Source organism: Erythranthe guttata, chromosome 3, assembly GCF_056151865.1.
Source record: "Erythranthe guttata isolate IM_541 chromosome 3, IM_541, whole genome shotgun sequence".
NCBI lineage: Eukaryota > Viridiplantae > Streptophyta > Magnoliopsida > Lamiales > Phrymaceae > Erythranthe > Erythranthe guttata.
This window is the reverse complement of record NC_142535.1, coordinates 13,338,683-13,361,035: the sequence shown is the minus strand read 5'-3', so window position 1 is coordinate 13,361,035 and position 22,353 is coordinate 13,338,683. Positions and strand designations below refer to the sequence as shown.

Below are 22,353 nucleotides of genomic sequence, written 5' to 3'. Positions count from 1 at the left end.
CATGTATATGATTTTAATTAGCGTATGATAATATTTTCGAAGAGGAACATGTAGTTTTGTCAAAGAGATAATATTAAAACTATACAAAATATTGTTGTAAATAGTGTATTCATTCAATTAAACATGCTCGATTCCAATTTTTATTTTTTTAAATTGCATACATTTGTACAACATATGTGTTGAACTTCGTCATACGTATGCAACACGAAATTTTGAAAATATATTAAATTATATGAATTAATTCTATCGAACAAAGACATATCCGAAATCCACTAGAAATAAGAGAAAATTCTCTAAAAAATGTATTAAATCGAAAGTTTAACATTCCCAGCTACGCGTATTTATAATGCTGAAATTTTATAAAGACCAATAAATCTGAAACAAATTAATTAAATCGGAAAATACGAAAAATTAAAGAAAAGAAAAAAAAAAACAAATTAAATAATAATCTTATTAAAATTATAAACTGTACCAAAGTACATTTTCTGTAACCTAAATAACCTTGCTCGTCGAAATCTAATGTGTTTCACGAGCGACGCTAATGAGCGAGCATTGTTCAGTGGACCGTTTTGCTAATAAGTAATAACTGAGTAACTAGGATGTCAACTATATTTAATTAAGTTTTATCAAGGGCTAAATACAGTTTGCACCCTTAAACTATAGGGGTGGTAACACTTACCCCCTTAAAGTTACAAATGTAACACTTACCCCCTCATTAATGAATTTAGTGATAAAACTTTGACTTTGAATGATGTGGCATTTTTTCTTCCCAACTTGTCCTTCTAGCTATTATATTGATGCATATATAATAAAATATTTTCAATAATATTTCAAAAACTAAATTTTATAAAATATAATAATTATTAAAAAAAATATTTTGATTTATGTTTAACTCCACATTTTAGTTACTATAGACCCTAATATAAATAAAAATCTCAACATTTTAAAAAATATATTAAATACGTTAAACATTTGCAAGAAAAAAAAATTCAAGACTTAAATGGCCAATTTTTTTTATGATAATTATTGATTTGAAAATTTATTTTAGTTAGTTAAATATAAATTTTTATAAAATAATATTTAAATATTTAAATTATAATTTCTTATTAACTTTTGAATACATTTTGTGATTCTCAAAGTAAAAAGTGGGATAATTATATTAGAGTCATACACGCATTAAAATAACTATATAAACTATAAAATCATAATTAAAATTCGAATAATCGTTAACTTTTTATTAGCTACAAATGAACACAAGATAAAACAAAAATACACTAAAATTCAATTTTTTTTCATTCACAAATTTACAATATTGAAATAATAAAATTAAGTTTTGGCAAAGTTGTCGAATTTTTATTATTACATATTCATTATTTATTTAATGGCTAGAAGGACAATTTGGAAAGAAAGAATGCCACATCATTCAAAGTCAAAGTTTTACCTTTAAATTCATTAATGAGGGGGGTAAGTGTTACATTCGTAACTTTAAGGGGGTAAGTGTTACCACCCCTATAGTTTAAGGGTGCAAACTGTATTTTGCCCTTTTATCAATCACAAAATGTACTAAGAGGGTGTTTGGCTAAGCTTATAAGATGTTAAAAGGAGCTTATAAGATGTTTTAGAGCTTATAAGCTCTTCCAAAGTGTTTGGTAATTTTTTAGAAAAAAATCTTATTTTTTTTTAAAATAAGTTGTTGGGGAGCAAATAAGATCTTTTTAAATAAGTACCACATTTTTATTTAAGATCTTTTAATGAGTAAAAATAGGAAATAAGCCTATTATCCAAACACTCTAAAAACTAATCCTAAAAATAAGATGTAACAGCTTATCAGCTCTTAAAACATCTTATCAGACGTAAGAGCTTATCAACTGTTTAAAATAAGCTTAGCCAAACACCCTCTAAGTACTAAATAGTTATAAATTAATATATTAAATGGGCCTAAATACATTTTTAAATTCCTATTATGTTACACATTTAGCAAATTATTAATTTAGCACGTTGTATATTCAAGTGAAATTATTAATTAATCGAGTACTAAACTCTGGAGATTTTTTCTTATGTTTTCTAAATTTATATTATGTTACACATTTAACAAATTATTAATTTAGCACGTTGTATATTCAAGTGAAATTATTAATTAATCGAGTAATAAACTATGGAGATTTTTTCTTATATTTTCTAAATGTCATAAAAGATGACACACACATTGATTATGACTATTATATGGGCATGCCTCAATAATAGGGTGAGGTGCAATGTACTACAATTATTAGAATACTTTAAACCATTAGCTAATTAATATATATATTGACTATTCTTTTATTTTTTTAGGAAATATCTATTGACTATTCACTAGCAAAATATCCTAAAAGATGATAGACAAATAGACAAAAGAGTACACATATCGTTTATAATTATACTACCTCCTTCCCAAATTAAGTGGCATTTTAACCCAAAAGAAAAAATCCTATATTAAGTGTCATTTTAAGTTTTCAAGGAAAAAATAATTTTTTTTTTTATCAAGTTTGCCATTTATCATTGATTGTTCAAAGTCATTAATTTGTACCACTAATTATCTTTGGTTGAGTTTTACTAAGAGCTCATTTAATAGCATTGCAAAGGGTAATTTGGGGTTTTTCTATTAAAACATAGGCTAATAATTAGGTTTCTTAATCTGTACGATTTTGACTAAAATGCCACTTAATTTGGGAAGGAGATAGTAATAACTAAAATTTAGATAATCAAAATAAAATTTTATGTGCATAGTCGGTATGGAATAGCTGAATAAGTTTAATTTTATATGCATATTTTTTTCTTTGAATTATGTGCATGCATTGCACGGGTCAAATTACTAGTTAAAATATAATTCGAAGGTAGATAAGTATATGGAAAGATAGCATGGTTGGATTGTTGTAAATAAATAACTTAGTAAAGCACTATTATTAAGTGGCTAAAATAGCATTTAGCTATTTGTACATTTATAGAAAACAATGATTGAAGATGCTCTAATTAATGACGCACCATTAATATCATTAATTCATTATTGCCAATTTGTTCAATATAGTGCATGCTTCATGCATTATCATCCACTCAATGACTTACTTACCATGTATTCACACACACATTCACGTAAAGCTATAATTACCGTTAGGGGTGGGTTTGGTAGGGCAATCATTACCGAAATTTCAGTATTATGAAATCCATTACCATTGCCTTACTAAAAATTTCGGTATACCAAAAGTTTCGGTAGGGTAGGGTAATGTTAATTACCAATTTATATTATCTACTATTTAAGTCTAAATTGAATATCATTTTTTTCAAAGCAGGTATACATGTTTTAGTTTTTAAAATATAAGTGTCCTCAATATATGTTCTAAATTTACCTAATGTAAAATATTTTTTAAATAAAATTATAACACAAAAACTTTTAACATCAAATATATCATCATTAATGAAAGTAATTTAAAATATTTTTGACATACCTAAAGAGTATAATTAATTTTAACTAATAGTAGTTAGTTATGATACTATGTTCACTTTTTATATACAATAAATGGATTATTAAAATAAAATTTTATTTATGAATAATATTTTCGTACGGTTGGGTAATACCATTTTAATAATATTGAGTGTTGTTGCCCTACCAAAACATTTCGATAAGGTACGATAATAATTCGATAGAAATATTTCGGTAGAGAATCGGTAGAGTTCGATAGGGCAATATGTTGGTAGGGCAATTTAGAAAACCCACCCCTAATTAATTAATGTAACAGAGGCCATTTTTCCATGACCCGGCCCACACACATTCAATGGCGAGTTGAGGAATTGATTAGATAGTGAGCTTAAATTTTCAAGGGTCTACATTTGGATTTTGACTTTCTTAACCAACTTGTGGTTATGGCAAGTTGTAATCGGTTTTTATAGTTGTGTAATGTGGTTTTTACATAGTCGGAATCCATGCAAACCTGTCAAAAATCTACTAACCTGATATAAATAGTGGCTCAATTGATCAATTTAAATCCGGATTATTTATATCATTTCGCCTTCGAAGGCAGTTCACGAAAATTTACTTGTGGATATAAAATTTTATATATACGTGCTTTTATTTAAATTTCGTTGCACGTTCTATTTAGTGTTGTTATTCACACTTTATATACAACACATCTGTAATTATTTGTTTTAATTTACGAATTCGGTGTCATTGATTCTTTCATACATTATATCTTGTGTTACTTTCCCTTTCTGCTTTAATTATAACGGAATATTACGGCAAGTGTAATGCACAAGGCAAATATATTTATGCTTAGCTCTATTTTACATGGACACATCAACTTCTTGAATATATAGTATGTCGAAATGTTTCGTTCGTACACACAGAACTCATGGACGCTCCGGACTTTCTCATTAGGCCATTTCTGTTAGACTACAATCGTTGAAAAAGTATTCCAAAAACGCGTCTCTATAGAACATTTTCAAAACATTTTACTAGGTCTAATTCTTAAATATATATCTATATGAATCTATTATATACTGATCAAGATACATGGAAATGTAAGCAATGCACTAATTAATTTCTCCGGTAAGCTGGAGGAAGGCGTCGGCCATCAAGCCGCCAACCTGGATTTCGCCGTCGGTATTAAGATGCAAATTATCGCCGGTGAGTGGCAGTCCCTTTGCATCGACACATTTCACATTTGGAAGCTCAATTCCCAACTGTACTTTCCTTATTTCTTCTGTATAATTTCCTTTTGTTGATGCCAAAGCCACCTACACCTCAAACAATCAAATTAAATTAAATTAAATAAATTATATCATATCAAAAATAATTTCCTTTTTTTTTTGGCACTAATGATTAAATTTAATACATTACGACATTGGAGATAATGATAATTAATGTTCAGTAAAATTATACACTAATGAGTTGATATAATTATATTTATTTAGACAATTGTTAAGTAAAATTGATCCCGGCTATTTTTCTTCTCCAATATATTTTCAATTGTATTATATTTCAATTATCGATTTTTTAGTTGGAATATGTTTCATAATGTGACATGGATCCAGTGCATCGTACGGGTTTAATAATAGTAATATATAGTTAAACATCTATAAATTAATAGAGTCGGGACTAACAAAATTCTATTAATTTAGCTAAAATATTAAATTATCGAACTAATAATTTAGTATGTTTTTACCGAGTCCGGATAAAAAAAATTATTATTTAAGCGAAGTTATTAATTTATTGAGGTTCTGGTGTATATATAAATATATACCTGGATCACAGGTAGCTCGGGCGATTGCAAATCCGATCGCACGTCGGTGAAGAATTTATCCAATTTCGCTTTGTAACTTTGAGCGCCGTCGGCAGTTTCCGCGTCTTCCTCACCTTGGAACCACAAAAGACCCCGAATTTTTCCTCCTCCTCCACCACCGCCGCGCACGGCTGCCTGAGCTCGCTTGAGAAGCTGATCGTAGAGGTTCTGGCCCTTGCTCCACTGGTCAATGGTGGTTCCTCCAACGGCGCATGGCACCAAACCGATAACCCCAATGCTCGGGTCCTTTTTCAGAACCGAATTAGCAAATGGCATTCCAGGCCCGATTCCACAAACGTTATTCACATCTATGTCCTTGTGGAGAGGGTCACGTGCCATCTCCCACGTGAGGCTGGCGGTCAGGCGTAGGATTAGAGGGCTGGGTGTGCACTCTGGCGGCACGAGCGGGACCCACTTGCCTTCAATAACGTTCGCTCGGCCGGCCATGTTGCTTTGTCCGGCGAGTATGAATACACTTTTAGTACCGTCCAAATCGGAGATATTCTCGTCGGTGCTCGTCGTTAACGTGGCGGCGTGAGCCAGAAGCATTAACAGAAGAAGGGAATACATGGTTTAATTTCTCACCAAAAGGATTGTATAAAATGAAAGATTATTAAAGAGGGCTTTATTTTTTTTTTTTTTGGTTTTTTGGAATGTTAATTAGTTCTGATTATAAAGAATTTGGTGGAGTTGTTTGGAGACATAGGGATGAGATATGGAGAGTCAACCATTTTCTTTTTTTCAGCGGTTTCTATTTTTGGGAAAGGATGTAAGAGTGATAGGCATGAAATATTTACCACTTGCATATTTTATTTTTTATTGGTGGTTGTTGAGAAAACGAGTGTGTATGTTCAATTTTCTTGACCTCAATCTTCCCATTAATAAATATAATACATCTCTAATAAAATGCATTTTAGTATGTATCAATGTGCTTTGATCTCCCATTGGAAGCTGGATTTTCATGAGATGTAAATCCTTTTAGCTAAATGCATGCCCTCCTTTATAGCTTCACTTGCAGCAATGTATCCAGCTTCAGTTGTGGACAATGCAACCACTCTCAGAAGTTGAGATTTCCAACTACGTGTTTCACAATCCAGTGGTTGATTTTCTTGAATCAAGGCAGCCTGCATAGTTAGCATCTACAAAATCAACCAGTTCCATTTGTCTTCTTGTAGCACAAACCAATATATCTCATTATAAGCCACTTCAAGGCTTGCCAATGAGATCATCTTTTCCATACATAATGCTTCCAACTATATATGTTTGTATAGGGTTTGTCCTGCATCTCATCTGATCCCTCTTGAGCATTTTGAGTTGAACTTAACTTGAAGTGAGTTTCTAGATGAGTGGAAACAACTTTAGCATTACTCATTCCATACTTGGTCAAAACATTTTCAAGCTAGGATTTCTAAGGGGTAATGATATATGCAGGCCAAATTAAACATTCAGGCACTTTTTTACTATGATTTTTTACCTTTTTACCATAACTATTTACCTTTTGTACTATTCACATGCACAAAATCGGACTTTTTTTTATTCATGTGCTAGTGTGAATTTACGCGAGCACTTGGCAAGTGCTCGCGTAAATTCACGTGAGCACATTAACAATTGTTTTTTTTTTTTTAACCCACTCGTGTGATTTCACACGAACAGAGAAGATATGCTCGTGTGAAATCACACGAGCAGAACGTCTCTGTTCGTGTGAAATCACACGAGTGGGTTAAAAAAAAAAAAAAAAAACAATTGTTAATGTGCTCACGTGAATTTACGCGAGCACTTGCCAAGTGCTCGCGTTAATTCACACGAGCAGGCCAAAGTCCGATTTTTTTCGTTTTTTTTTTCGGATTCGTAATCTACATAACAAGAGGATCGTAAAAACGTAAAAATTACCTCCGATCTGTTGACGATTTGCACGGGCTTTACGAAAGAAAATCGAAAGGGTAGAGAGAGTTTTTGAGTTTTTTACCTTTTGTTTTTTGAGAAATGGTAAAAAATGTGCCTGAATATTTAATTTGTGCCTGCACAAATCATTTCAGATTTCTAAGATATAGTAGGAGCACCTTCTTACTCTTATCCCTTAAGATGTCAATCCCAAGGATCCTTCTTCTCTGTCCTATGTCTTTCATCTCAAATGTTCCTCTTAGCTTTTGCTTTGATTGATTTCTGGCATTTTCTTTTTAATGATCAGCATAACATCAACATACAAGACAAGTAGAATTTTCTTTGTACCATAAGGTTTATTCTGATATTTACAGGGATCATATTCACTTCTCTTGAAATCAATTTCACTCATGAAATCTCTTGTTTCGTTTCCCTAGCTATAAAGAAAAATAGTGATTACATTCATTTCTTCTATCTCGATATCTCCTTCAGTAGCTTAGAGAGAGCTAATCTAATTGTAGTTTGCTTGACCACATGAGAGAAGATCTCATTGTAATCAATACATTTACCCTTTACAACTAGCCTTGCCTTATACCTTGGTTTCTCTGGTCATGGGATCCCTTATTTTCTTTTATAAATCCATTTACATCCCACGAGCTTATGATTCATTGGTTTGCTCACAACTTTTTGGTATGTCTGTGGCTCCAGAGAATCAGTTTTTTGCTCCACCATGAAAGCATAAGCAATATAGTCTGCATACCCCAACCTTACAATTGGTTTCGTTTTCATCTTTTCTCTATCTCTTACCAGTTGGTAATCTTCCAGTCCTCTTCCTTGCGATGTTTCTTCTTCTGTTTCAGCAACTTCAATTTCTTCTTCCGAGTGCCTCAACTCGAGTTTTTTTTTATTTTCCACCACAGATTGAGTTTTTGTTTCTTGAACATGCTTTTGTTCCAAGGTATCACCTTCTTACTTCAATAATGACATCTCTTCCTCATTGAACACTACATCTCTATTAATGATAGATTATTGTAGTCTGGTTCAATACACCCCTTTACTCCCTCATGATATCCCACGAAGACACATTTCTTTGATCTAGGTTGCAGTTTATCCTGTCTTAAGAGAGCATAGGCAGTCCAACCAAATACTTTCAGTTTTTCACATGTGGGAGGTTTTCCTGTCCAAATCTCTTCAGGGGTGTCAATTCCTTTATGCAAAAAGTCCCAATTCCTTCCACCTGATATGGAGTGTCATCTCCAGGGGTCACAAATATACTTGTAGATTTTCTAAGGTTTGTAAACCAGTCTCTATTGAAGTCATGTGGAATAAGCAGCCAGAGTTAATAACCCCTTCTTGACATGGATTGGTTCTTGTGACCACAAGAACATCTGCTAAGTCATATCCATCTAAAACCAGTGCGACATCACCTATGTCAGTGGCTTTTCCATTATTCTTATTAAGCCTTTATGGATATAACCTCCTTATATGACCTTATTTATTGCATTTGTAACATTTTCTGGCAGTTCATTGAGTGGTAGAGCTCTTGGACTATGATCTAATTGACTTGTTTCTGTTTTTCTTGAACTCTTTTTTTTATCAATTGTCCCTCTTATAAACAATCCCTTCCCTTCCTTGTTTTCACTTTTCCTTTGCAGCTTTTTGGAATTGAGTGCAGATTCAACCTTTGTCATTGTGAGTGTTTGTTTCCCATACAACATTGTGTCAACAAAGTGTTCATATATGGGAGGCAGTGAACTCAGTAGAATGATAGTTTGATCTTCATCTTCTACTTTCACTCCCGTAATTAACAAGTCCAAGATGATTTTGTTTTAAACATCTAATTGTTTTCTCATCTCTTTATTCTCATCCATTTGTAAGGTGTAAAGTTGCTTCTTAAGATAAAATTTATTTGAAAGAGATCTTTTCATGTACAAAGATTCCAATGGCAGTTATCCCATCAGAAACTTCTCTTAGAATTTCATCTCCCAAACTGAAGATTAGAGCAGTATGAGCTTTAGATTGAATTTCTTATGCAATCTTTTTATCCTCAACACTCCTTGATATATGGACAAGCAACACCTTTATGTTGATCATCTACATGTTGAAATCATTATCGAGTGTGTGTGTGTGTGTGTGTGTGTGTGCGTTTAATCTGATATGAAAAACAATATAAAGAACTCAAAATTTAACGTGGTTCAGTTCAGTTTGAACCTACATCGACCAAGCAACCTAAAACAACTTTATTAACTCAAGAAAAATGAATAATTATAGAATTCTCAGGTTACAATATGATGGAACTTAACCAAAAAACCCTAGTTGTGTTCTCGATCTCTTCTTTACAAAAAAAAAAAAAAAAAACACCTCAAATCTCACGTTAGGTTTTCTTTCTATCTCTCCAAGAACCCTATTTATTCTGCATGGATCGAATCCAGGACAAAATTCTTTCCCATGTCTTTCCTTGAGTATAGACTCCTTCCAATCATCTTATGCCCGCCTTCCTTATTCTCTAGTCTGCGAGCTCAGCAATTCTCCACGCTGCAAAGTCTGGACCACATCTAATAGTTGTAATGTGATGTGTGTGTGTGTGTGTATATATATATATATATATATATATATATATGTGTGTGTGTGTGTATATATATATATATGTATATATATATATATATTCTTTGTTTACACTAAACGTATACGTATACGTAATGGTTTACAACTTTACATATTTTTTTTGTAATCTAATAGTATTAGGTGTGGAAATTGGAACAATAGTTTTTCGAATTTTTTTGAGGATTATTTTCGAAATTTCGACTTCTGAATTTTCTGAAACTAATTTGGACTGAAAATTGGAACCATAAATCAAATACCTATATGCAGTTCGGTTTGCTTTTTTTTTTTTTTATAATTGTGACAAAATCAAAAAGTTACATTTACAATATCTATACTATTATGGATTTTATAGAATTGTATTCGGCAGAAGCACGACATCAAGGATCGTTTAACAAACTGAACGAACTTCGTAAAATGATAGAATAATATATAAAGAATGTGATATATCTCTAGATGTGTACAAAGCCCTTAGAATAAACAAGTTACTGTGATTTCGAACATAATCATCATCTATTTGCTTCCTTCATATTCATATTCATATTTCATAATAAAACCACCATACATGTACACCATATGTATGCGGGCAAGAGAACTTCATTTCTCGTGTTCTTTTTTTTTTTTTTTTTTTTTTTTGAATTTAACCCAAAAAAAAGAGAGAGAAAAAAAAAAAGAAAAAAAAAAGTCTCTTCGTTATCAAGAGACAAGACCCCGGGTAAAAAATATCCGAAGTGTCTTTTTTTATTGACCCGCGTGAAGATATACTATGAAGTTTGGAATATATTTTCAGGTAAATGAGATATTACAACGAAGACGCCCAAAGAAAATAAAAAATAAATTAATAACATTATGTATATGAAATTGGAATAGTTTAATATAGGGAATTTACAGTTTTCATCCCTTAAGTTTGAAACGGTTTTACATTTGGTCTTTCATATTCACAAAAACCACATTTGGTCCTTCATGTTTCAATTATTTGACACTTTTGGTCATTTCCGTCACTTTTCCGTTAATCCATCAGTTAAGATAGTGATTGGCACACGTTTGATTTCTTTAGGCAACACACACTTTTAGAGATATATATATATATATATATATATATATATATATATATATATATATATATATATATATATATATTTTACTTGTAGTCTAAGTATTAACTATTCTAGCTACATTCTCTCTTTCATACTTTATGCTGTTCATGTTGGAAAATACTATTTACCATGTACGTTTCTACATTCGCCGTTTTTATGCGTGTGCAACATTAGTTTACGCTCTATATATGATATGTGAAATATATGTGGATTGTAGATTATATTGGTCTCTTATGTATATATTAATTCACAAAAAAAAAAAATGAATTTGATTGGGCGAGAACCAAATTTTGTTTATATATGTCGAACAAGATACATCAAAATATGTAATCATGCATAAGTTTGTCCGATCGGAAGAGGTTGAGGGGTTATCTTAAGCTTGAGGAAGGCATTGGCCATCAAGCGGCCAACCTGGATTTCGCCGTCGGTATTAAGATGCAACTTATCGCCCGTGAGAGGCAATCCCCATGCATCAACACATATCACATTTGTAAGATTAATTCCAAGCTGAACTTTTCTTATTTCATCCACATATTCTCCTGGTTTTGATGATGCCAAAGCCACCTACACACCACAAAAGAAGAAGAAAACAAAACAATTAAATCATAGCACGTGGGATTTTTTTAATTGGATACAACAAGACTCTTCTGAATCTCTGATCCATGTTGAATGACCACTTCATCTAAAAACTTAAACTATATTGTTAGTCAGATTCAAGTTGCGGTTCCCAAGGGATCTCGAATGTGGGACCCAGTGAGTGTCGTCGACTCTAAATAGTGGCCCATGTATGGTCCACATTAGCTCCGACCAAATTCTAATTAATCGTTTGATACTTAATATATGTCTTCAGATACGTCTCTCCGTGCACACGTTATTAGAATTTCAACTAGGGTAATTGAAAGTCGCACGAAAATGATCAAATTAACTTTTTTTTAAATATCTTCTTTTTTATTTTTTTTATAAAGCTACTTCCAAAATTTTCCGAATGTGGAAATCCATCTCGACTCTTGAATTTCGGATAAAATCAAAAATCACATAAATTGTAATTCGAAAGTTTGAAAATTTATACGAAAAAATTGTTCCAAAATTGGAGCTTTTCGGTTGACTCATAATTATTCATAATCATTATATATACCTGGATTATAGGTAGCTGGGGCAACTGCAAATCCGATCGGACATCGGTGAAGAATTTTTCCAATCTCCACTTATAATTCTTCGCACGTTCGGCATCGTCCGCGTCAGCCTCACCTTGGTACCACAAAAGAGCCCGAATTACTCCTCCTCCGCCGCGCATCGCCGCCTGAGCTCTCTGGATCAGCTGATTGTAGAGCTTTTCACCGCCGCGGCTCCACTGCTCAATGTTGGTTCCTCCAGCGGCACACGGCACCAAACCGATAACCCCAATGCTCGAGTCCCTCTCCATAACCGAATTAGCAAACGGCATCCCGGGCCCAATCCCGCATGTTTTATTGATATCGATACCCTCGTGGAGAGGGTCACGTGCCTCTTCCCACGTGAGGTTAGGGTTCAGCCGCAGGATGAATGGGCTGGGTGCGCATGCAGGCGGCATTTCCCCGGTAAATTTGCCGGATATAACGCCCGCTCGTCCGGCCATGTTGCTTTGTCCGGCGAGTATGAATATGCTTTTGAACTCATCGGACAGATTCTCGTCGGTGCTCAACGCCAACGTGGCGTGGGCCAAAAGCAACAACCAAACAAGGGAAGACATTGTTGTTTTTGTTTCCCTTCCCCCCACCACACACAGAAGATGAAATTAATATAAAATTATTATTATATCAGAGGCTTTTTATTACTAATTAGCCTCTGATAATAAATAATTTGGTGGGGATGAAGGAATGATGATTACTCTGCGTTGTTTTTATAGAGAGAGAGAGAGAGAGAGAGAGAGAGAGAGAGAGAGAGAGAGAGAGAGAGAGAGAGAGAGAGAGAGAGAGAGAGAGAGAGAGAGAGAGAGAGAGAGAGAGAGAGAGAGAAGCGTTCTTTTTACAACTGTTTCTATTTTAGGAAATGATGAAGAGTGATGGGAATCAAATTTACCATTTGTATTTGACGCCTATTTATTCGACGCCTAGCTATTTTTCCTTGGTTTGTTTTCAATTAAGTTTTCAAATATATATTAACTCGTTTTTGGCACTTTGCACCATTGAAATACATTCTTTTTGCACTTTGCATCCTTAAATTACAAAATTAGCAAATTGCACCATACAAATATAAATTGTTTGGCATTTTGCACTCCAAATCACGTTTTGCTTAGAAAAATTACCAACTAGTTGAAAACCTGAAAGATGGACAAATTTGTAATTCTCTAATTATCTATCCATCTTGCCCCAATTCTTAATCATCGTTCCACCATTTTATCTTTCGTCATTTTAATCAAAAAATCATAAATTCTTCTTAGCCATTTCTATTTGCCCTAATATGTAAATTCTGAACTAAAAATCAAGAATGGTCGGAATATATAAACAAGAGTCCGATAACACACCTTTATAAGATCAAGTTTTATTCCATTGTAATGCTATTTTTTTAATCATTTTTCAGATTCATACTATTCAATGTAGGGGTGTGCACGGGTCGGTACGGCTCGGTTTTTCCAATAAACCAAACACATATCGATAATATCGATTTTTCATATTTTAAAAATTGAATATGTCGGTTTTTTTCGGTTCGGTGTTATTCGGTTTTTCGGTTAACGATTTCGGTATCAATTCAGTTTATTTTTTGTTTCGACTTCGTCTATTTGTTCGAATCGGTTCGGCATAAAACCGATATATTTGGACTTTCATTATATTTATTTGAGAAAATTAAAAAATAACAACCGAAAATTAACTAATAAAAACCACGTTACAACCAAAATTAATTAATAGAAAAACATGTCAGAGGCGCTCGAAAGATAGAGGCACTATATGGTAAGTATTTATACTATATATATATATCGAAAAGACATCATTTTGTATAAATCGGTTCGGTTCAGGAAATTGGTTCGCTAATTTTTTTATTCTCCATACACAAACCGATATTTTTGATTTTTCATAAAGAAATTACCATATATGCGGTTTTAAGTCGGGACGGTATATATCGGCTCGGTTTTTTCGATTTTCGGTTCGGTTTTTCGGTTTCTCGATTTTTTTGCTCACATCTAATTCAATGGGAGCACAAAATTCCTCCCATCATGAAATTAATAGGCACGACCTCTATGCCACCAAATAAACCTTCCAGTAACATTATTTTGTCATTTCACTATTCAAAAAAAAATTGAAGACTCGACCTAAAATTTCAAGTTATATTATTTTTCAAACTCGAAAAAAAAAAAGTGATTTACTATTATTGTTTAGTGCTTATATTGATTTATTACTGAAAGAAATGGCTAAAAAGATTTTATGACTTTTTATTAAACAGAGATAAAAATGTTGGAAGGGTGATTAACAATTGGGGGAAGAGGATAAATCATAAGAAAATTATGAATTTACCCATCTTCCAGGTTTCCCAACAAGTTGTAGGTAAGTTTTCTAAGACAAAAATGATTTGGGGTGTAAAGTGTCAAACAATTTATGTTTAAAATGTGCAATCTGCCAATTTTGCAATTTAAAGGTGCAAAGTCCAAAATGGTGTAATTCAAGGGTGCAGAGTGCCAAAAAACCTATATTAACTCATGATTATATTTATATATTTAAATTGTAATGTGCTTTGTTTTGAACTCTTTTCACATGTCTTTTTATGAATTTTCTTGTATTTAAAATAAGAATTGAGATACGAAAGCGGAAATATGCAATACCCTTGTAAATGAGAAATATTTTGAAATAAACTCAATAAAATTCAAAGACTATTGCCTACACTCAAATTTCTAATTAAATTAATGAGATCCTCCTGGACTAGTTTGAGAAAACAAAAATACCCTCTCATATATCATAATTATTAGCCTCTACCTCTATCACTTTTATCTTCTCTCTTCTCCACATCTTCACCTAAATCCCTCAACTGTCTTCGAAAAAATCCGATAGTAATTTAACTGTTAATTGACTTTTTTTATTGAAATTTTGTTTTTTCTTAAAAAAAACATTAATTTAATTAATATTACTGGCTTGGATGTTTGCTAAGTTACTGTCACGAACAAAAATTTAACTGTTGGAAACAGTAATTTAACTGTCTGAGACAATAATTTTATTGTATTAATTAATTTTATCGTTTCGCCTGCAATTTGCTGTCTTCGACCATAATATTACTGTCTCATGCAATAATATTACTGGTTGGGTCGGATAATATTTCAGACGGAAGATAAAATCTATGCTTGAAGTCTTCAAATTCTTCGTCTTCTTTATTGCTTATTTGCTCTCAAAATTGTGTAAAAAGAGGACTCTTAATTTCGTGCTTGAGATGGTCTTTTATAAGGTGTGAAAATGTAGTTTCCTTGTACAATTAGAAGTTCGTCCTTACTGCGCAGCTTCATCTGTTTAGACGACCGTCAGGAACTTCAGCTTCTATTTTGGATGGCCGTCCGAAATGCCGTGGCTTTCTCTTCCTCTTTCTTGATTTTGACGGCCGTCTCAATTTCTAGTGTATTTCTCGGACGGCCATCTGAGATCTAAATCGGTCCTACTGACGTTGACTTCTCCAATTTTATTCACCTTTTCTTCTAAATTGTAGTTTGACCCTCAATTTATTAAATTCTTCACTTTGTGCCTAAAACAAAATAAATCAAAGTAATAAGCACCAAATATCAATAAAATACACCAAAAACTCTAATTAAAAGATATAATTTAAGTGTAAAAATATACAGTTAACAATACACTAAGCCTAAAATCTTACCATACATAGCTGAACCGACCTGTTATTAGATTTGGCATGCTAAGTAACATAATTCACATTATATATTTCTTTTCAAATTTCTAAAAATAAAATAGAGTAGTCACGTGAACATATCCCATTGTGTAGTGTATATTGGCAAAATGGCCAAGTAAATGCTAAAAATTTAGAATATAATAAATATATAAATAGTAGCTTGTACCTACAAATTAAAACAGCCTCTCTATAGGGTGAGGTGCAATGTACCATACTTATTATTAGGATGATTTTAACTTTTAACCATTAGCTAATTAATATAGCTATTCACTCTTCACTAGCTAAAATCCTAAAAGTGGATAGAAAAAAGGCAAAAAAAGTACTCACCGTAATTATGTATGGCAAATCGTGTCTGAGGTAAAGTTAAATTATTAAAAAAAAAAAAAAAATCTACTGTTTGAATAATTATAATAACCGGGGGCATTATCAGAGATAGTAATGGCATTTTTATTAATGTTTTTTCTAAGAATATAGGCATTGTTTCTAACAATAAAGCTGAATGTTGGGCGCTAGTGGAAGGCATTAACCTCGCCAGAAGACTGGATATTAAAAAACTCCTTGTCCAAACTGATTCCATGTTTTTAATCTCGACTCTTAGCAGGAAGGATCAGCTGCACAGGGATCTCCACTCACTTCTGCAGGAGCTGCGGAGGAGATTGACTGAATTTGACGCTGTCGAAGTGGAGTTCGGGTACAGAGAGACAAATGGTGCAGCAGACGTTTTGGCAAAACTTGGAACTACTATGAACAACGACACTACGTTTACTTTTGAAATATGCCCAACCTTTTTTATCAATATTTTGTATAATGACTGTAATAGCATGTACCAACGGGCCTGTAAAACTACTCTTTGTACTAAAACTCTTGTTTTGAAATCTTAATATAATAGTTGTCCTTCTGTTTAAAAAAAAAAAATTATAACAACCTCCTTCAGCTGTATATTTTATTAAGAAAAATCATTCATTTATTAAGTAAATTTAACACAGTGAACGTGTAAGACAATACATTGGTGATGGGTAATTGTAATTATCCAAACAATAGGGGAATTTTCATAATTTGGCCTTACATTAGGAAGTTGGCCGTAATTTGCCCAATTATATAACAACTAAAATTTAAAAAACGAAAATAAAATTGCAATGTAGACATAGATGGCATGGTTGGATAGTTGTGAAAAAAAATTATGACTTACTAAATTAGATCACTATTAAATCTAGCTAAAATAGCATTTAGCTACTTCTATATTTATAGCAACACTATGATTGAGGATGCTCTAATGATGCACCATTAATAATATCATTATTGTCATTTTGTTTATTATTATACATTATTTTTACTTACCATCTATTCACACACATTCACGTCTAAAGCTATAACTAATGCCATCTAGTTCAAGGAATGACAATAATGTCCTCTGGTTCAACGTAAGAGTTCTAACTTCTAAGGGTATTCATTCATCCATGTTTTTGCGTACGATTATGGGTGTAAAAGTGCTGAGATCGAGCTGAGCTTGACTATTTTGGCGAGGTCGAGCTCTTTGGTTTTTTTTTTTTTTTTTTCCCGAGCTTAAGCCCATTTTGTGTATTTATGTTTAGGGATCTTAAGATATAAGTCTCTGGTGGCAAACCTTAAGTCTAACTAAAATTTGCTTCACAACATTTATTAAATAGATTCCAAAAATACCCATCCACTCACAAATTCGAAATTACACGGAATTGTAAATATACCATGATGAATTATGGTATTATTTAACATTTTTAAGTTTGTATCTAGCATTTTTTTTTAATTTTTACGTGGAAAACGTTTTTTTTCATTTTTTTTTTTGTCGGTATGTTTTCATTATATAAAAATCTATTTTTTTCCCTTCTTTTCTACATAAATTGAAAATTATGGACTTTTTTAATTTTTTCGGTCGTAGACATCCATAGAAACCCATAGGAAACCGTAGTAATCCATAGTCACTTACAGACATCTTGAAATCCTAACTATTCCTATGAACTGTAGCCGCCAGACACCCATAGACATTCACAGACATTTGTAGACATCCAAACCGAAAAATTTTAAACTTTCCCCACCAAACCCGAGATCCGCTCCTCCACCACCACCACCACCACCATCACCGAGCGTCGGCGTCAGCCAACGCCATCATCCATGCCCAGCACCATCGCCGCGCCTTCCACCATAGATCTGACCTTACACCATCATAGTTGCCGCTTCCTTGCCTCTACAACTATCCTCTTATTGATGTCGTCTCCACCGCCTCCCTCAATAGTGGATTGGAGTGGTGGAGAACGAAAGAGATAGAGATATCGAAAAATAGAGAGAGAAAAATTGCGAGAGACAGAGAGAGATTGCGACAGGCAGAGAGAGCAAGAGAGAGATAAAAATCTGAGCGAAACGTGACTTTAGAATTTATGGATTTAGGTTACGGGCAAATTAGGGATACAGGAAAAATTGAGCATGTGACTCATATTTATTTATAAAAAGGGATTTAGTTCATAAAAAAATATCAATGTTATAATCCACATCTAGTTATGTTTCCAACTAGGGACCTCTAGCACATTACCCCTTATGTTTACTCAAAAAACTCGAGCTTTTGTCGAATTGGCTCACTAACACGAGCTGGCTTAACTCATTTACACCCCTACGTCCTACGTATGATAGACATCATTAATTAACCCTCACTCGATATATTTGATGCAACAATGGGCATTTAATTATCCACGCAAATTAAGAACATACACGTGGACAGGGGCGAGTCCACCTAAGGGCTAGGGTGGACTCAAACCCCCCTCACTTCCCAAATTTTTACTATTATATATATATATATATATATATATATATATATATATATATATATATATATATATATATATATATATATATATATATATATTCTATTTAATTTTAAAGTCTATTTAATTATATTATTTAAGCCCACTTATTTTTAGTCCACTTACACAAAGCCCCTCCATATATGACTTGCTATCATCTTCTATTTCTCAACTTCATTACGTTTCTCGAAAGAAAAAAAGAAAAAAAATATTTGTTCACTCCCACAGTCACACTAATAGCGGTTAAATTGCCACCCACCGACGTCGTTTTAGCATTGACAACTTCTCCGTGTCAATTTGATAATCGACTTGTTATTCATGTTTCTTAAATTTCCATAGCAATTTAGCTTTCGCGATTCGTTTTGGTATTATATTCTGAAAGTGAAGGAAAAAAAAATTCATATCGAATTTTCATTTCAAATTTATATCGTAGCAAATTTTTTTTCGGGCACGCTGCCCCCGAACCCCAGTGTGTTTAAGCCCCCCTCACCATACTTTCTGGCCTCGCCACTGCACGTGGATATACTACGATTTCATAATTAATTAATATACTGATAGTTGATAGTAAAATTTATATGAATAAATTATATAGCAAATATATGAAAATTATAGTTAGAATTTTTGAATTAATACATAAGAAAAGATGTAAAATGTATTAATATTTATAATTTTAAATTTAATTTACTCGTATATATTTTCAACATTTGCTCGTTTTACGACGTTCCCATGTCATATCGTCTTTCGAAATATATACCATTTTGTCGTGTACTTTTCTACATTTCATAGTTTTTGTGCATGTTTCTGTGTTCATGCAACATAGTTTATGTATGCTTGAGCCGTATAGTTGATTTGCAATGAAAAAAATAGGGGCATGTGGAGACTAGAGAGCCATAGAATTAATTTGATTGAGTAATAACCAAATTTAGTAAATTTATATTAATTGAACAAGATACATAAATATGTAATCATGCACAACTTTCCGCCGACGGAGGAGGTGGAGGCGATGCCGTCGTAAGCTGGAGGAAGGCGTCGGCCAACATGTGGCCAACCTGGATTTGACTGTCGGTGTTAAGATGCACCGCGTCGCCTTTGATCACCGGCAATCCCCATGCATCAACACATTTCAGATTTGGAAGCTCTAATCCCAGCTGAGCTTTTCTTATCTCATCGACATATTTTCCTGCGTTTTCTGTTGGCAAAGCCACCTACACCACAAAACACAAGCAAAATTGAAACAATTAATAATAGCATATCAAAATTTTATTGATCATTTGATATTTATATCTCCAACACGTACAAATGTATTATATGCTTTGAAAACAAGGGTTGAAAGTCGGACAGAACAGATCCCTTTTCGGATATTTTTACGAAAAAAAAAAATACTTCCAAAATTTTAACTAGAAGAAATTTCAGAAATTTTGGGAATTTCAATTTTTTTTTTTTTGAAAATCACATAAGTTCTCGAACTTTTAGAAGAAAACAAAGTCGTAGATCAGAATTTTGGAAATTTGAACGAAAAAAGTTAGAATTTTTCATGTTGAAATCGGTGGATTTTGAAATCTCGGTGCGAAATATTGGAAACCTTTGCACGTTCAATTTCTTGAACGGATTTGATACGTGCGTGATTCAAACACATGACGACTTTGATCCATGCACGTGGATCGGAATCATCGCTCCATCAAAAAATTTAAAAGTTGTTAATAAGGTGAATCATTTGATATATATAATATAATACCTGGATTATAGGTAGCTCGGGCAACTGCAAATCCGATCGGATGTCGTTGAAGAAAGTCTTCAATTTCTCTTTGTAACACAAAGCATCCTGTTCCAACACGGCGTCACCCTCCCCTTGGAACCACAAAATAGCCCGAATTACCCCTCTTCCATCGCTCAACGCCGCCTGCGCTCGCATGAGCATCCGATTGTAGTTGACATGGCCGCGGCTCCACGAGGTTAAGTTGGTCGCCCCGATGGCACACGGGACCAAACCGATGACCCCAATGCTCGAGTCCCTCTCCAGAACCGAATTAGCAAACGGCATCCCGGGCCCGATTCCACAAGGTTTATCGACATCAATACCTTCGTGGAGAGGGTCACGTGCCTCTTCCCACGTGAGGTTAGGGTTCAGGCGTAGGATGAAGGGACTGGGTGTGCATGCAGGCGGCACATCCCCGCCAAGTTTGCCGGCTATAACGCCCGCTCGTCCGGCCATGTTGCTTTGTCCGGCGAGTATGAATATGCTTTTGTATGCGTCGGAGATATTCTCGTCGGTGCTCAACGCCAAGGTGGCGTGGGCCAAAAGCAACAGCCAAACAAGGGAAGGCATTGTTGTTGTTTAATTCCCTTTCCCCCCACACACAGAGGATGAAATTAATATAAAATTATTATTATATCAGAGGCTTTTTATTACTAATTAGCCTCTGATAGTAAATAATTTGGTGGGGATGAAGGAATGATGATTACTCTGCATTGTTTTTATAGACCGAGAGAGAGAGAGAGAGAGAGAGAGAGAGAGAGAGAGAGAGAGAGAGAGAGAGAGAGAGAGAGAGAGAGAGAGAGAGAGAGAGAGAGAGAGAGAGAGAGAGAGAGAGAGAGAGAGAGAGAGAGAGAGAGAGAAGCGTTCTTTTTGCAACTGTTTCTATTTTAGGAAAGAATGAAGAATGATGGGAATCAAATTTACCATTTGTATTTGACGCCTATTTTTCCTTAAGTTTGTTTGGATATAAGTTTTCAGATATATATTAACTCATGATTATATTTATATATTTAAATTGTAATGTGTTTTGTATTGAACTCTTTTCACATGTTTTGTATTGACGCCTAGTTTCTGAATTTTTTTTATGAATCTTCTTGGATTTAAAATCGGAATTGATATATCAAATACTGATTTTTATTTTCTTCAAATGTTAGTACTATATAATATCAATACTATTATTTAGTTTCATACAATTATAGTCTATAGATAGTTAAGGGAATTGAATTTCCAAATTCGTCAATTTTAATTCGAAAATATCAAATTTTGAAACAAAGAAATCCTTCATTATATTCCAACTTCCAAAATGGTGGGGTTTTTGTTTCTATTTAACTGAAATAAAATTTGTTTTCTTGAAGAAAATGATTTTTTTTTATGAGGTAAAACACCAATTTCATTAATCAAATAGTGCCAAAAAGACTGGGAGGACATCTCCCTCGGTACAAGAAGAAACAGACATTGAATCTAGGTGGTGAGCTAGAAAATTCCCGGACCGCTTAACAAAACTAAACTGACATGAAACAAAAGTTTTAACAATTCTGCAACAATCTTCTATGTAGGCTCCAAAAGATGATTCCGTAATTTCATTCCTTTGAGTGTCGTAAATCGTAATTGCTTGTAGACAATCCCATTCAAGCTTGAATGGTTTTGATCTAATCACTAATGTTAGTTACTAGTTACACCTTTTTATTACAACATTCTTGCAGTCCAAGAAAGGCCGATCGATCATTTTCTGGCCTAAGGACTCGGCGTAGAGCTCTCCGAATTAATTTAACATCGACATCCACATAGTTAATCGGATTCGAAAAAATTTCTTGAACTAAAAAAAATGTAAGATTACTTGAGGGATTTTTCTGCTACCCTATATTTATGAAGAAGAAAACTTTATGAGTTTACAGAAGATAGAAGCAGAAAATGATTCAGGGATTTGAAAGGCGGCTTTTGTGAAAGAAAAAATAGAAATAAGATGATATTGGCGCTAAATAAGGAATATGAATAAGAAGGAGGGTTTAAATGGGTTA

General features: G+C 33.3%; 3 protein-coding genes across 3 annotated transcripts; all 3 read right to left on the bottom strand.

Moving 5' to 3' along the window:
* Positions 1-4,264: 4,264 nt before the first annotated feature.
* Positions 4,265-5,964, bottom strand: LOC105971237 (putative carbohydrate esterase At4g34215). Its single transcript, XM_012996088.2, has 2 exons — positions 5,274-5,964; positions 4,265-4,767 (listed from the first exon to the last, which is right to left on the bottom strand). The coding sequence occupies exons 1-2, from the start codon at positions 5,880-5,882 to the stop codon at positions 4,564-4,566; spliced, it is 813 nt and encodes a 270-aa protein (XP_012851542.2). The 5' UTR covers positions 5,883-5,964; the 3' UTR covers positions 4,265-4,563.
* A 5,194-nt stretch (positions 5,965-11,158) lies between these two features.
* Positions 11,159-12,752, bottom strand: LOC105971386 (putative carbohydrate esterase At4g34215). Its single transcript, XM_012996236.2, has 2 exons — positions 12,027-12,752; positions 11,159-11,455 (listed from the first exon to the last, which is right to left on the bottom strand). The coding sequence occupies exons 1-2, from the start codon at positions 12,618-12,620 to the stop codon at positions 11,222-11,224; spliced, it is 828 nt and encodes a 275-aa protein (XP_012851690.2). The 5' UTR covers positions 12,621-12,752; the 3' UTR covers positions 11,159-11,221.
* A 6,701-nt stretch (positions 12,753-19,453) lies between these two features.
* On the bottom strand, positions 19,454-21,052 carry LOC105971385 (putative carbohydrate esterase At4g34215). Its single transcript, XM_012996235.2, has 2 exons — positions 20,315-21,052; positions 19,454-19,784 (listed from the first exon to the last, which is right to left on the bottom strand). Exons 1-2 carry the CDS (start codon positions 20,903-20,905, stop codon positions 19,545-19,547), a joined length of 831 nt encoding a protein of 276 aa, XP_012851689.2. The 5' UTR covers positions 20,906-21,052; the 3' UTR covers positions 19,454-19,544.
* Between the last annotated feature and the right edge of the window lie 1,301 nt (positions 21,053-22,353).